This window comes from Nerophis ophidion, linkage group LG22, assembly GCF_033978795.1.
Source record: "Nerophis ophidion isolate RoL-2023_Sa linkage group LG22, RoL_Noph_v1.0, whole genome shotgun sequence".
In the NCBI taxonomy this organism is placed as follows: domain Eukaryota; kingdom Metazoa; phylum Chordata; class Actinopteri; order Syngnathiformes; family Syngnathidae; genus Nerophis; species Nerophis ophidion.
In genome coordinates this window covers 21,033,515-21,050,911 of record NC_084632.1, presented here as the reverse complement: position 1 = coordinate 21,050,911, position 17,397 = coordinate 21,033,515, and the positions used below count along the sequence as shown (strand labels likewise).

At 42.9% G+C, this 17,397-nt stretch overlaps 1 protein-coding gene across 1 annotated transcript in view; it reads right to left on the bottom strand.

The window, feature by feature from the left end:
- The window catches only part of crb1 (crumbs cell polarity complex component 1), a 108,979-nt gene that overhangs the window by 39,233 nt on the left and 52,349 nt on the right, over window positions 1-17,397 (bottom strand). Inside the window, exons 9-12 of the mRNA XM_061884047.1 lie at window positions 10,694-11,639; window positions 5,141-5,185; window positions 3,243-3,365; window positions 685-811 (exon numbers count right to left, since the gene is read on the bottom strand). Of these exons, the coding sequence (XP_061740031.1) occupies window positions 685-811; window positions 3,243-3,365; window positions 5,141-5,185; window positions 10,694-11,639 (1,241 nt within the window). The remainder of the gene's footprint in view (window positions 1-684; window positions 812-3,242; window positions 3,366-5,140; window positions 5,186-10,693; window positions 11,640-17,397) is intronic.

Genomic DNA, 17,397 nt, shown 5'->3' with positions numbered 1-17,397 from the left:
ATTGTAAAACTTACAAACATTGCTCGGAGTGATGAATGAAGAATCCTTTCAAGCAGAAACCCTATGGACGGTAATACTTCCAGTTCAAGGCACAAAACAGGAAGTACGTTTTCAACCCGCAGCACCTGCTGCACTGAGCAAACACGTCCGAAAGATTTCAACATAGCACACGCATTAGCACACCTTTTCAGTGTCTCTGTCGGTGTTCAATGAGAACTAGTTATGTTATACAGAACACTAGGCTGTAAGTGAAGAAAATTCCATTAATTAGCCCCAAAGTTAGTTTTATAGATGGCAGGTTTAAAAAAAAAGAAAAAAAAAGTAGTGGCTTATAGCCCGGGAAATACGGTAATCATTTTTCCCCCTCATCCTTAAGGCGCTCCCTACCAATCGAATGCCCCTGTGGCCAATATAGCTAAATGTTGCACTGTTCTGTTACATTACCTTGGTAATAAATAGCGACAGTAATTGCTACAATAAATAAGGTGCTTGATGTGAAGGCACAGAAACATATGCAAGAGAAAGAAGCAGACATTATTAATATTATGTCGCCCACGCCCACCCTCAATAGTTGTCCCCCCATTCCACCTCTGGCTCGTCATCCAGCCTGAGGATGAGGTATGAGAGCAGCTGAAAGAGGTTCTGCCACAGCAGCACGGCCACATAAAAGTAAATGTCGCTTACATCCGTCTGGCATATGTCGCCGGCGTAGCTCATGTCGCACACGCACAGGAACTTGTTGACCAGGTTGCGGCAGTAGCCTCCGTTCAGACAAGGGTTGGACTTGCACTCGTCCACCTCCTGTTCACACCTGCACACACACACACACACGCCCACACACACACACACACATTGGTTATCATTTGCAATGGGGACCACCCTTTCTGCAGGTAGTGGAGCATACTTGCCAACCCTCCCTGATTTTCCGGGAGACTCCCGAAATTCAGCGCCTCTCCCGAAAACCTCCCAGAAGAAATTTTCTACCGAAAATCTCCTGAAATTCAGCGGCCCTGGAGGCCACGCCCCCTCGAGCTCCATGCGGACCTGAGTGGGGACAGCCTGTTTTCACGCCCCCTTTCCAACTATATAAACCGCTTGCCTGCCCAATCACGTTACAACATCAACGGATTTTAATAAAAAACTGCACACACAAGGAGATGAAGCAGAAGAACGAGGAAGTTACAGTCATGGCGACGCCGTCTGTAATAGAGTGATTCTATGTTGTCTGTTGCCATCTCCTGGTGAATGTTGGCTATAGCGTTATGGGGTTGGTTTTTGATTGGCCAACGATTTATGTGGTGTTGCGCACCTGAAGGCAAGTGACTCTCGCCAGTACGCAAATGGCAGAACAAAGGTTACTCAAATAGTGAAAGGTAAGTGTTGTTGGTTTTATTTTTAGTAACCAGCAAGCACGGTACGGTTAGTAGAACAACTGTGTTTTTATTACTGTGTATTTGATAGGTGCCGTCTGAAATTCAACTATTTCTTTATTATATATATATATATATATATATATATATATATATATATATATATATATATATATATATATATATATATATATATATATATATAATAAAATAAATATATAGCTAGAATTCACTGAGAGTCAAGTATTTCATATATATATATATATATATATATATATATATATATATATATATATATATATATATACATATATATATATATGTATGAAATACTCGAGTTGGTGAATTATACTTCCCTCTTAACGACGCCCCCGCCCCAACCACGCCCCCAACCACGCCTCCGCCCCAACACCGATCACGCCCCCCACCTCCCGAAATCCGAGGTCTCAAGGTTGGCAAGTATGTTGTGGAGGCATAAAAAAATTTGGTAAAATGGCCACTGCCCAGTTAGCTCATTTACGTCTTTAAATCTCTGGATTGATGAAGTAATGTGCTGATCATACTTACTGGGGACCCTGGGGAAAAAGAGTTAATATGGTTGATGGGGACCAAATTTAAATAATTTTGCATAATTCACACAAATTTGTACGTGACTACTGAGGACCATTAAAATAAAATAAAAAGTTCAAATTTGCTCCACAGTAAGTCTTTGCTGTCGTCCAGCATTCTGTTTTTGTTTACTTTGCTACCAGTTCAGTTTTAGGTTTGATCTGCATAGCCTTCCCTAAGTCTCAATGCCTTTTCATAGCGGCACTCGCCTTTTTTTTTTTAAGCATTAGATACCTTTTTACCTTCCCACTGCCTCCCACCGAAAGGGACAGGCGGTAGAAAAATGGATGGATAGATGGATTAAATATGACATGATCCTCAGAATACAGCACTACAGCTGTCCTCTTATAGGAAGTTACAGTTACCAGCTACAGCCCGATGAGGGGGCTGCTGTGCAAATGTCTCACACTCAAACTAACCAGTAAACATGTTTTATGGGCCAAAGCATAAAAATCACTTAGGCATTTCCAGAATGGATCAGACTATCATTTAAAAAGGTTTCCCTTCAGGGGACCTGTTTTTTTTGTCCCCATACCGTCTGAGGTCCCCTAAAGGTGACTGTGTAAACAGAGCGATGTTCCCATTAAGTTAGCATTGTCCGAACACACACACGCACACACACAGACCGAATACAAATGTAATGCTTTAAAACCCTTTGAATACTATTTTTGGCATTTTAGGATTTGTCTGTGTCAGGCTTGTCCCAGATAGTTTGGTTATGTTTTAGTTTTTCCTCCGTGTTTGTCTTTATTTCCTGTCAGCGCTTTTATTTTGGTTGTTTCCTGCTTGTCTCCCTGAGCACTGTTTCCCCTCAACTGCGGCTGATTGGCACCTGGCCACACCTGGTGTCAATTAGCACGCTGCTATTTAAACCTGCCTTGCCATCCAGTCTGTGCTGGAGAATTGTCATTACGACTTGTCATTGTCAGTACTACCTGTCGTTACTACCTGTCGTTACTACTTGTCCTTGTCGCTGTCGTCATAGCGGTAAGCTGTTCCTGACTGCTATTTGTAGTTTGCTGTCTCCTAGCTTTGTCTTTTCCTGTTAGCCAGATCCTTTTAGCCGTTAGCTATTTCCAGTTTTTCTGTTTGCTGGTTCCTGTTTTCAGTTTGGCTATTACAAGTTCCTGGTTTGTGTTTTACATTTATTTTGAACATTAAATCAAGTTTTCCTGGACAAAGCCTGCCATCTTTATAGTCTTTGGTATGACTTGCCCGGGGTTTGAACTCACAACCTACCGACCATGTTTGTTTCCGTCATACCTGTGTCCAGTAAAGCCAGGCGGGCAGTCACATGACAGCTCACGCTCCGTGCAGTTCCCTCCGTTGAAGCAGGTGTAGTTCTTCACATCATCTCCACATATAGACACAGGAAGCTTGGGCCGCCTGGGCGAGAACAAGCAGATCAACTGTGAACTGAAGTGAATTATATTTATTTAGCGATTTTCTCTAGTCACTCAAAGCGCTTTACATGGTCAAACCCAATATCTAAGTTACATTTAAAGGCCTACTGAAATGAGATTTTCTAATTTAAACGGGGATAGCAGGTCCATTCTATGTGTCATACTTGATCATTTCGATATATTGCCATATTTTTGCTGAAAGGATTTAGTAGAGAATATCCACGATAAAGTTTGCAGCTTTTGGTCGCTAATAAAAAAGCCTTGCAGATGTAGCAGAAGGACGTAGCAGACAATGTGCGCGTGACATCACTGGTTGTAGGGCTCCTCACATCCTCACACTGTTTATAATCTGAGCCTCCAGCAGCAAGAGCTATTCGGACCGAGAAAGCAACAATTTCCCCATTAATTTGAGCGAGGATGAAAGATTTGTGGATGAGGAAATTTAGAGTGACGGACTAGAAAAAAAAAAAGCCGATTGCAGTGGGAGCAATTCAGATTTTTTAGACACATTTACTAGGATAATTCTGGGAAATCCCTTATCTTTCTATTGTGTTGCTAGTGTTTTAGTGAGGGAAATAGTAACTGATAGTCGGAGGGGTGTGGCCACGGGTGTGTTGACGCCAGTCTCTGAGGGAAGTCACGGCAGCTGCAGCACGACAGAAGCTCCACTGATCTCCGGTAATAGGCGACTTATTTCCACAATTTTCTCACCGAAAACTGCCGGTCGACCATGTTCGCTTGAACAAGGAAACACCGTGTGTTTGTGTGGCTAAAGGCTAAAAGCTTTCCACCTCCACCTTTCTATTTTGACTTCTCCATTAATAACTGAACAGAACAAATTGCAAAAGATTCAGAAACACAGATGTCCAAAATACTGTGTAATTATGCGATGAAAGAGACGACTTTTAGCTGTGTGTGGTGCTGGGCTAATATGTCCTCTCCAACCAATAATGTCACAAACACGCGTCATTATACGCGTCATCATTCCGTGACGTTTTCAACAGGAAACTCTGCGGGAAATTTAAAATTGTAATTTAGTAAACTAAAAAGGCCGTATTGACATGTGTTGCAATGTTAAGATTTCATCATTGATTTATAAACTATCAGACTGCGTGGTGGGTAGTAGTTGGTTTCAGTAGGCCTTTAAACCAGTGTGGGTGGCACTGGGAGCAAGTGGGTAAAGTGTCTTGCCCAAGGACACACCGGCAGTGACTAGGATGGCTGAAGCGGGGATCGTACCTGGATCCCTCAAGTTGCTGGCACGGCCGCTCTACCAACTGAGCTATACCGCCCCAAAACTGCGTGTTTTGTTTTATTCCATGAAAGAAGCTTACAAGTAATCAGATTACTTGATAACTAGCAGGCAACTTATTCACCTGCTGGGCATAAGTCCCATGGCTTTCATTATTTTGCTTAGAGCAGTGTTGCAAAATATCTGTTTGTCACCGGGAATTCATCCCTAAATAGTTACAAAATACAAGCTTTTTTCCCCCCTTCCTTCTTTTGACAAATGTACAACTTTGGGACAACAAAGAATATTTTTTGAAGCACAGCTGTCACTCATGTTGACTTTGGGGGTGTGTTTTTTAAACAAACACCCGCACATGCAGCAGTAATATTAGCTTTGCTTGGCATTTTGTCGCAAACTAAAAAACAACAACAACAACAAAAACATTGTGCATGACATTTTTGAGACAAAGCAGGAAACAAACAGGAAGCACCTGAGAAAATGTGGAATGAAAAAAAAAAAAGACTTACACTTTTCTGACAACAATGTACCAAGGAATTTCTTCAACCCGTTCACTGGAGAGGAAGACAGGGAGAGACGGGGGAAGGAGGTAGAAAGAGACACAAACAAAACAAAGTCAGTTTGATGAAAACTTTACAGCGTGCATGTTCCCAGTGAAGGGAGATGTGCGGCTTGTCTGCAAAGGTGCGAGTGCACGCAAAAAAAAAAAAAAAAGTCCAAATGCAAGGAGCTGCGTGTTTATGGGATAAATGGTTGGCGGCGTTCCCCTGCCTCTTCTCCGAGGCAAACAGGAGATGAGAGGGAAAGAAAGTGCCGCTGAACCAGCGAGACACCGCAGCAGACGGAGGCCTTTTCTGGATGACACTAGAATAGAAATTCATCTTCAGACGAGCCTGCTGCAGGCGTAGACAGATATGGAGGAACATAGGCGTGTAGCGTAGCATTTTGTCTGTCATTGAGTGGTCCCTCGTCTCAGCAATTTAGCATCATTTATTTGTCTTTACTAACTAATATGGGTGTGGGGGAAAATTGATTTGAATACGAATCGAATCGAATACGCTGTGCGATTCAGAATCGAGTCTCCTTTTTAGAAAAATCTATTTTTATTTATTTATTTTTTTAATGTATTAATTTTTTTAATGAATGCAACAAACCACTACACAGCAATACCATAACAATGCAATCCAATTCCAAAACCAAACCTGACCCAGCAACACTCAGAACTGCAATAAACAGAGCAATTGAGAGAAGACACAAACACGACACAGAACAAACCAAAAGTACTGAAACAAAAATGAATATTATCAACAACAGTATCAATCCATCCATCATCTTCCGCTTATCCGAGGTCGGGTCGCGGGGGCAGCAGCCTAAGCAGGGAAGCCCAGACTTCCCTCTCCCCAGCCACTTCGTCTAGCTCTTCCCGGGGGATCCCGAGGCGTTCCCAGGCCAGCCGGGAGACATAATCTTCCCAACGTGTCCTGGGTCTTCCCCGTGGCCTCCTACCGGTTGGACGTGCCCTAAACATATCCCTAGGGAGGCGTTCGGGTGGCATCCTGACCAGATGCCCAAGCCACCTAATCTAGCTCCTTTCGGTGTGGAGGAGCAGCGGCTTTACTTTGAGTTCCTCCCGGATGGCAGGGCTTCTCACCCTATCACTAAGGGAGAGCCCCGCCACCCGGCGGAGGAAACTCATTTCGGCCGCTTGTACCCGTGATCTTATCCTTTCGGTCATGACCCAAAGCTCATGACCATAGGTGAGGATGGGAACGTAGATCGACCGGTAAATTGAGAGCTTTGCCTTCCGGTTTAGCTCCTTCTTCACCACAACGGATCGAAACAACATCCGCATTACTGAAGACGCAGCACCGATCCGCCTGTCGACCTCACAATCCACTCTTCCCTCACTCGTGAACAAGACTCCTAGCTACTTGAACTCCTCCACTTGGGGCAGGGTCTCCTCCCCAACCCGGAAATGGCACGCCATCCTTTTGGGGGCGAGAACCATGGACTCGGACTTGGAGGTGCTGATTCTCATTCCGGTCGCTTCACACTCGGCTGCGAGCCGATACAGTGAGAGCTGAAGATCCCGGCCAGATGAAGCCATCAGGACCACATTGTCTGCAAAAAGCAGAGACCTAATCCCGCGGCCACCAAACCGGAACCCCTCAACGCCTTGACTGCGCCTAGAAATTCTGTCCATAAAAGTTATGAACAGAATCGGTGACAGTATCAATATTAGTTATAATTTCAGCATAGCAGTGTTTATAAAAAAAAAATAAAAAAAAAATAACAATAGTGTCACAGTGGCTTACACTTGCATCTCATAAGCTTGACAACACACTGTGTCCAATGTTTTCACAAAGATAAAATAAGTCATATTTTTGGATCGTTTAATAGTTAAAACAAATTTACATTATTGCAATCAGTCGATAAAACATTGTCCTTTACAATTATAAAAGCTTTTTTTTTTTTAAATCTACTACTCTGCTTGCATGTCAGCAGACTGGGGTAGATCCTGCTGAAATCCTATGTATTGAATGAATACAGAATCGTTTTGAATCGGAAAAATATCGTTTTTGAATCGAGAATCCAAACGAATTGAAAAAATCGATATATTATTGAATAGTGACCCTAAGAATCGATATTGAATCGAATCGTGGGACACCCAAAGATTCGCAGCCCTACTAACTAGCATGCAGTTGCTCCTAAAACTGTTTAGCAGCGACAAAAGTCATCATAACAGTATTACATATTTCCTCTCCTATTACACAATGTATTGACATTTCATAGGCCTCTCATGATGTAGTAATCAAAATATTACATATACACATCTCCGTGTAATCTGGTTTTACATGAGTGTACATTGTAATCACAATAATAAACAATTGTAAGTATCAGTGTTTCTTAAAATAACACATCTGTTTCTCAACTATTGGTCACTTGGGTACTTGGTTGTAATACACATTTCCACCACTTGTGGCAGTAATGACTATGTCAAACAAACAGAAAAAGTCCTAAACTAAAGTCATAGAGAAGCTTCACAAGCGCAAAAAGTATGACTGAAGTGGTGAAGCTGTATTTTCCCTTGCACTTTAATTTTATTGAGAGTGTATTTAGGAAACATATCCATCCATCCATCCATTTTCTACCCTTTTGGGGTCGTGGCTGTCGCTGGCGCCTATCTCAGCTACAATCTGGCGGAAGGCGGAGTACACCCTGGACAAGTCGCCACCTCATCGCAGGGCCAACACAGATAGACAGACAACATTCACACTCACATTCACAGACTAGGGCCAATTTAGTGTTGCCAATCAACCTATCCCTTAGGAAACATAATCATTACTTATTTATTTTAGTACAACATAATTGCATGTTAATTTTATTGTTTGTCAGTTATTTTAGTCCCTTTTTATGCAGTATTTTTGTTTTGTACTAGAGATGTCGATAAATGCTTTAAAATGTAAAATCGGAAGTTACCGGAATCGGTTTCAAAAAGTACAGAGCAAAAATAAACCTTCAAGGCACTGCCTTTGCGTGCCGGCCCAGTCACATAATATATGCGGCTTTTACAAACACACAAGGTAATGGAAGGTATACTTGGTCAACAGCGATACAGGTCACACTGGGGGTGTGACCTGTATCGTTTGTAACAGTTTAACACTGTTACAAATATGCGCCACACTGTGAACCCACACCAAACAAGAATGACAAACACATTTCTTGAGAACCACACCGTAACACAACATAAACCCAACAGACAATGACCCAGAATCCCTTGCAGCACTAACTCTTCCAGGACGCTACAATATACACCCCCGCTATCACCAAACCCCGCCCACCTCAACCCCATTACCACCTCAAGCCCCCACCCTTTTCCTGAATTCTGAGCTCTCAAGGTTGGCAAGTATGCCGTATAAACAACTTTAACACTGTTACAAATATGCACCACACTGTGAACCCACACCAAACAAGTACGTCCGCAACATAAACACAAAAGAACAAACACCCAGTAACCCTTGCAGCACTAACTCTTCCGGGACGCTACAATAAACACCCCCGCTACCACCAAACCGCGCACCTCCCCCCCAACCCCGCCCACCTCAACACCGCCCCCCATCTCCAGAATTCGAAGGTCTCAAGGTTGTAATGGGTATCAGGATTATCTCAGGGATTGCATGTCCCAAATTCCAAGCTGTTTTGAGGCATGTCAAAAAAAAAAAGCACTTTGTGACTTCAATAGGGCAGCACGGTGACAGAGGGGTTAGTGCGTCTGCCTCACAATACGAAGGTCCTGAGTAGTCCTGGGTTCAATCCCGGGCTCAGGATTTTTCTGTGTGGAGTTTGCATGTTCTCCCTGTGACTGCGTGGGTTCCCTCCGGATACTCCAGCTTCCTCCCACTTCCAAAGACATGCACCTGGGGATAGGTTGATTGGCAGCACTAAATTGGCCTTAGTGTGTGAATGTGAGTGTGAATGTTGTCTGTCTGTGTTGGCCCTATGATGAGGTGGCGACTTGTCCAGGGTGTACCCCGCCTTCCGCCCGATTGTAGCTGAGATAGGCTCCAGCACCCCCCGCGAGCCCAAAAAAGGGACAAGCGATAGAAAATGGATGGATGGATGGATGGATGGAATATTCACCTCTAAGTGTTAAAGCACATCCCTGTGACGTTACGGCTACTACATACATACTACTTTTCATTTTCCTGAGGGAACTCTCCTGAAGGAATCAATAAAGTACTATCCATCCATCTATATCATCACTTATATATTCCTAAAAAAAAACAACTGTCATGTCTGATCAGGACTTTGCATGGCCATACTACACTGAGCATCCCCGATCTCGTTAGTTCTCGAAGCTAAGTAGTGTCTGGCCTTGTTAGTACTTGGATGGGAGACTGCCTAGGAATACCAGGTGCTGTTTGACCTTTGGACTCTTTAAGTTCCTGTTTTTTTTCACTCCCTTGTTTTGTTTCCATGGTTACCCATTGGTTTCACCTGTTGCTCATTTGGACACACGCACCTGTGTAATCATGTCACTGCTACTTAAGCGTGTCTTTTTCTGTTGGTCAGCCTGGCATCATTGTGACCTTTTCTTGCTCTGTGCTGACTTTATTCCTGCCTTGCCATAGTTTCCTGCTGCATGCCATGCCAAGTAAATTTTGTTTGATTTATGTTCATAGTCTGTTTATGCCTTAGTTTTGTTCCTTAGCCCAAGTTGTGCCTCCGCTTTGAGCGCTTTTTGTTTGTATCTTTTTGTAGTTAAAATTAAATCATGTTTTTACAAAGACGCCATGTCCCGAGTAGTCCGTCTGCCTTCCTGGGAGAACGACCCCGCAGTAATCCCAATCCTCTGCTGTATCATCCATGTATCCATTTTGGTATAGACTCAACTCGTTGTGTTTACTGAGTTGCATCCCAAGAACACCTTAACTACTGTGAAGCATGGGGGTAGAAACATCATGCTTTGGGGCTGTTTTTCTGCTAACGGGACAGGTCGATTGATTTGTGTTAAGGAAAGAATGATTTGGGCCATGTATCGTGAGATTTTGAGCCACAACCTCCTTCCATCAGTGAGAGCTTTGAATGGTTGACCAAATACTTATTTTCTCCCATAATTTACAAAAAAAAATCATTAAAATTCCTACAATGTGAATTCCTGGATTTTTTTTTTCACATTCTGTCTCTCACAGTTGAAGTGTACCTATGATGAAAATTACAGACCTCTGTCATCATTTTAAGTAGGAGAACTTGCACAATCGTTGGTGACTAAATACTTTTTTGCCCCACTGTAAATTGGCCCTAGTGTGTGAATGTCAGTGTGAATGTTGTCCGCCTATCTGTGTTGGCCCTGTGATGAGGTGGCGACTTGTCCAGGGTGTACCTCGCCTTCCGCCCGAATGCAGCAGAGATAGGCTCCAGCGCTCCCCGCGACTCCAAAAAAGGGACAAGCGGTAGAACATGGATGGATGGCATTTCTATTCCCTTTTGCTATGATTTTTGTTTTTGGAACGGATTAGAATGTGCAAACACATTGTCTTCTTTATTTTGCCTGTACTTACTTGCAGAGAGGTCCGGTGTAGTTCTCCGGGCACAGACAGGCATACCCGTCAGGTCCGTGCAGGCAGGTCCCCCCGTTTTCACACAAGTGGTTTTCACAGATGTCGACCTCCTGCTCGCAGTCCACTCCTGTGTACCCCAGCTCGCAGGTGCACTGGTAGGTATGCCCATTGACGCTGCAGTTGCCGTGCACACAAGGACCGGAGGCGCACGTGTCAGTGAAGAAGCCGCAGTGCCTCCCTGCCCAGCCCTCAGCACAGCTGCAGTTGAACATGTTGAACAAGTCCTGGCACTGCCCTTCGTTAAGACACGGGTTGGGAGTACACACGGGCGCCCCGCTGCAGCCCACCAGCGCAGGCCTGAGTGATGTCTGGATGAACTGGTGCTCCTGCAAGCGTGGTAGGTTCACCTGAGAGGAGCTGTAATAAGGCAGGGCAATGCCGCCCAGCTCCACTGTCCCCAGGCACCCAGCTAGTGACCACCCTGTGTCAGGAGCCAAACCTCCCAGGAAGATGTCCACTCCGTGCCTGAGGAAGTCCAGGTTACCCCCTAGACCTGTGGAGGTGCTGGCTTCATCTACTTCATCATCCAGCACCAAGGACCACTGAGACACGTGAGCCCACGGTGCTGTCATGAACAAGTGGACACTGTGCCATTCGCCATCACTGACAGTCCTCACGCTGCTGAGACTCACTGTGGTCGCTCCGGTCTTGTCATCATCCTCCTCTTCTTTGCTATCTCTGGTGGCGCTCTGAAGCTCCATGAGGAGGAAACCGTCCTGCACGGAGAGGGTGACAAAGGCAGAGTCCTTCTCCGCATGGAGGATCGCGGCGTTGCGTTTCCGCGTGCGCAGGTTCACAGAGAGGTTAGAAATGTTCCGGGAAATGTCACCATTTCCTCGATAGACCAGGATTGTGCTGTCATTCAGGAAAGAGGCATTGGAGTAACCTAGGACAGGAAACAGAAACATGTTAGCTCCTTTTTAAAACTTTGAATTTACACCGAAGAACTATATTTGGTAACGCAAGTCGTGTTCAAAATGGACCCCAATTGACACATTATCGTTGACGCAAGACAACCGTTAAACTCTAGCCTTCAAATAGACTCCCTTTTTGGACCAGTTGATCTGCCGTTTCTTTTCTTTTTCTCCTATGTCCCACTCTCCCTTTTGGAGGGGGTCCGGTCCGATGTCCATGGATGAAGTTCTGGCTGTCCAGAGTCGGGACCTAGGATGGACCACTCGTCTGGAGTCGGGACCCAGGATGGACCGCTCGCCTGTGTATCGGCTGGGGACATCTCTGCGCTGCTGATCCGCCTCTGCTTGGGATGGTTTCCTGCTGGCTCCGCTGTGGACGGGACTCTCGCTGCTGTGTTGGATCCACTATGGACTGAACTTTTCACAATATCATGTTAGACACGCTCGAAATCCATTGCTTTCGGTCCACTGGAGGGGGGATCCTCTCCAAGGTTCTCATAGTCCTCATTGTCACCGACGTCCCACTGGGTGTGAGTTTTCCTTGCCCTTATGTGGGTCTACCGAGGATGTCGTAGTGGTGTGTGTTGTGGTTTGTGCAACCCTTTGAGACACTAGTGATTTAGGGCTGTATAAATGAACATTGATTGATTGATTGATAAACTAATAACGATATATCAAATGCAAGATACATAACATGCAATGTACAAACCCCGTTTCCATATTTGTTGGTAAATTGTGTTAGATGTAAATATAAACGGAATACAATGATTTGCAAATCATTCACAACCCATATTTAGGTGAATGTGCTACAAAGACAACATATTTGATGTTCAAACTGATAAAGGATAGGGATAGGTCTTTATTGTCATTGCACAAGTACAACAAAACTTCGTTTTCAGCACAAACCTGTTCAAGATTAGACAAACAGTGTAAACATTTTTTCTTTTTTGGCAAATAACCTTTAATTTAGAATTTGATGCCAGCAACACGTGACAAAGAAGTTGGGAGAGGTGGCAATAAATACTGATAAAGTTGAGGAATGCTCATCAAACACTTATTTGGAACATCGCACAGGTGTGCAGGCTAATTGGGAACTGGTGGGTGCCATGATTGGGTATAAAAACAGCTTTCCAAAAAATGCTCAGTCTTTCACAAGAAAGGATGGGGCGAGGTACACCCCTTTGTCCACAACTGCGTGAGCAAATAGTCAAACAGTTTAAGAACAACGTTTCTCAAAGTGCAATTGCAAGAAATTTAGGGATTTCAACATCTACGGCCCATAACATCATCAAAAGGTTCAGAGAATCTGGAGAAATCACTCCACGTAAGCGGCACTTTGGCACGTGTTGGAGCCATGAAATTCTAAGTTAATTATCATTCTTAAAAAAACATCAAATATCTTGTTTTTGTAGTGCATTCAACTGAATATGGGTTGAAAAGGATTTGCAAATCATTGTATTCCGTTTATGTTTACATCTAACACAATTTCCCAACTCATATGGAAACTGGGTTTGTACCTTAACTGCACCAATATTGCACCACCTTTAGATGTGCTGCTCTAGCCATGCCATAATGACCGTGACAACTACCACAATGTCAATAGAGCAAACCTCACAAAAGTAAAATACAGTCAAAAGTTTACATACACTTGTGAAGAACATAATGTCATGGCTGTCTTGATTTTCCAATCATTTGTACAACTCTTATTTTTTTGTGAGAGTGATTGGAGCACATACCTGTTTGTCACAAAGACATTCATGAAGTTTGGTTCTTTTATGAATTTATTATGGGTCGACTGAAAATGTGACCAAATCTGCTGGGTCAAAAGTATACATACAGCAATGTTAATATTAAGGTTACATGTCCCTTGGCAAGTTTCACTGCAATAAGGCACTTTTGGTAGCCATCCACAAGCTTTTGGTGTCATGATTTGTGGTCCGGATCATGTTTTCTGTTTGTGTTGGACTCCTTTAGTTCCTGTTTGTGCACCTCCTGAGTTTAGTCACCATGGTTACTTATGATTTTCACCTACCTTTGTTGTTCGATTTTGTCGAGACAAGATTTGTTCGAGACAAGTTTTGCTTGTCTCCTAGCCCAGTGGTTCTCAAATGGGGGTACGCGTACCCCTGGGGGTACTTGAAGGTATGCCAAGGGGTACCCGAGATTTTTTTTTAATTTTCTAAAAATAACAACAATTCAAAAATCCTTCATAAATATATTTATTGAATAATACTTCAACAAAATATGAATGTAACTTCATAAACTGTGAAAAAAATACAAGAATGCAATATTCAGTGTTGACAGCTAGATTTTTTTTATGGACATGTTCCATAAGTATTGATATTAAATATTATTTTTTTGTGAAGAAATGTTTGGAATTCAGTTCATGAATCCAGATGGATCTCTATTACAATCCCCAAAGAGAGCACTTTAAGTTGATGATTACTTCTATGTGTAGAAATCTTTATTTATAATTGAATCACTTGTTTATTTTTCAACAAGTTTTGAGTTATTTTTATGTCTTTTTTTACAAATATTTCAAGAATGGCCACTACAAATGAGCAATTTTTCGCACTGTTATACAATTTAATAAATCAAAAACTGATGACATAGTGCTGTATTTTACTTCGTTATCTCTTTTTTTCAACCAAAAATGCTTTGCTCTGATTAGGGGGTACTGGAATTTAAAAAATGCTCACAGGGGGTACATCACTGAAAAAAGTTTGAGAACCACTGTCCTAGCCTGTGCTACGTCTTAGCTTCCCGTGTGTTAGGCACGGTTGCCTTTTTGTTGTTTTGCCTGTATTTTGGTGGTGAAATAAATCAAGTCCTACCTTTACGCTTTCGTCCGGAGTTGTCCGTTTTGCATCCCGGGTGAACGAAACACGCAGTAAGCCGCAACCAAACCGTGACATCTGGCAAGCTTTTGTTGAATTCTTGACCACTCCTCTTGACAAAATTGGTGCAGTTCAGCTAAATGTGTTGGTTTTGAGGTAATCCTCCTTTTTCATTGTCCCGTTTACTCTCTGTAGAGCACCAGTTTCATTGGCAGCAAAAGAGGCCCAGAGCACGGTAGCTATGGTGTTCCTGGGATTAAAGGCTTCACCTTTTCTCTTCCAAACATATTGCTGGGTATTGTGGCCTAACAGCTCAATTTTTGTTTCATGTGACTGCAGAACTTTCCTCCAGAAGGTCTTATCTTTGTCCATGTGATCAGCAGCAAACTTTAGACAAGCCTTAAGGTGTTGCTTCTGGAGCAAGGGCTTCCTTCTTGCATGGTAGCCTCTCAGTCCAGGGCGATGCAAAACACACACGACTGTGGACACTGACACCTGTATTCCAGCAGCTTCCAATTCATTGCAGACCTGCTTTTTGGTCGTTCTTGGTTGAATCTTGATCATCCTGACCAATTTTCTCATCAGCAGGTGATGGCTTGCATTTTCTTCCTGATCGTGGCAGTGACAAAAGCAGTTGTCTGCACAGTTGCACTTGGGTCCTTAAACTGCTTTTGAAATGGCTCCAAGCAAATTTACTGACTTGTTTAAGTCAATGATTCGTTTTTTCAGATCTGTGCCGAGTTACTTTTGACTTTCCCATTGTCGCATTTGTAACCGAGTCTAATAACTGCATCACCATCCATCCATCCATTTTCTACCGCTTATTCCCTTTCGGGGTCACGGGGGGCGCTGGCGCCTATCTCAGCTACAATCGGGCGGAACTGCATCACATGAGCCCTATTTAAATGGGCTCAGAGAAGTCAACAGGTGTCGTCAATCATGATCACAAGGTGCTTCTACAGTCCAGTTTTTTTTTCTATATGTCGAGGTTGGTGGGGGTCGGTAGAGGGTGTATCCAGACTCTTTCTAAACTTGAGCTGGTAGAGGCTGGGATACTGTCAAACAAGTATGAGCGGATTGACCATCGGGAGTACCAGGAGTTTTCCCAGTTGCCGATTTCTTGGTGGGCATTTTTGTTTTTTTCCAAAACATGTGTCAATATAAATTCAGTTCAGGAAAAAATCTGAGCTTTCTCGGGATGCAGTGGGCCAGTCTACAAAAAAATTTCCAGAACCACATTTTGATCCCCATCCGCCCCTGGTGATACTTTAACAACATTATTAATATTAGCCGTGTCGTTTGTAGTGGTGTGGAACTAGACTGCATCACATGGATAGGTGGTTCTAATCCATGCATGTCAAGGCACATGTTTTCCCCTGAAAACTCCTGTATTTCAACCTTTTTCCCCCAGCATCATCCCTTTTTATTGTTTGAAGTACCAGTTGAGTGGAAAAACAAGTTGACTTTATACGCTTATTTGTTTTTCATTGTATCCATTAAACCAGGCCTGGGCAAATATTTTGACTCGGGGGCCACATTTAGAGAAAAAATGTGTCTGGGGGCCGGTATAACTATCTATGTATGTATGTATGTATGTATGTATGTATGTATGTATGTATATATTTATTTATTTATTTATTTATTTATTTATTTATTTATTCATTTTTATGTATGTATGTATAATCTGCTGTACAATACAGTATGTGTGTTTGGGTCCTATTTTTAGGAACACTAATACAAAACCTCACAATGTCTGATTGAATGCTAAAAACGATATGTCAGACCACCTTAGGAATATTCAGTAAAACATTATTTCAGTAGAATGAGACACCCAGAATGTACATGAATATAAATAATGTGGGATTTACAATATTAACTATGAAGGATATAACACCGAATATTGACAACATATGAACGTCACACCTCCTCTCCATCCACATTATTTACAGACAAGCGAAACACAACAAAAATGCAACAAACACGCTGAAATATGAATGTGAAGGGGGAAAAAAAAAAAACACCTACAATCTGATATAATATCACCTTTTTGTAGAACTTTCTTGTAAAAAATCTACTTCCGCGTCTGTCCCTGACACCCACATTTCAGGCCGCTCTGGAAACACTGTGGAAAAGCTCCCCACCCACACCGCTTGGTCCCTCGTCTGAGCTGCAGTGACTTACATTACCATAGTAACTCATCAAATTACCATAGTAACTAATTAGTTTACCATAGTAACTAGTATATCATTCAAAAGAGCAGATTCCAACCATTAAAATACTTTGTATGGTTCAAGACTTACGGTCATGATAAAACATCACTGCACATCATAATGGCAGCAACAATTTGCATCTTAAAGATCTAAAAAAATGATTTGGGAATGTCCGACGGGCCGCATGTGGCCCCCGGGCCTTAATTTGCCCAGGTCTGCATTAAACCATATCCAATTGTATTTATAATCCGCAAGGTATGTGAAAACACCGTCCAAACATCACAAAATGCCACAAATTCAGTCAGTCATTTTGAATATTGCGCTCTGAAAACCTTCGCCTTTTTTCGGAGATTAACAGTAATGCTTCTGCACTCTGACCATGTTGTCAGATCAGTCATACTGGAAATACGCAAACATTATAAATAAATAAATGGGTTGTACTTGTATAGCACTTTTCTACCTTCAAGGTACGCAAAGCGCTTTGACACTACTTCCACATTTACCCATTCACACACTGATGGAGGGAGCTGCCATGCAAGGCGCTAACCAGCACCCATCAGGAGCCAGGGTGAAGTGTCTTGCTCAGGACACAACGGACGTGACGAGGTTGGTACAAGGTGGGGATTGAACCATGGACCCTCGGGTTGCGCACAGCCACTCTACCAATTTATCATTCACAATCT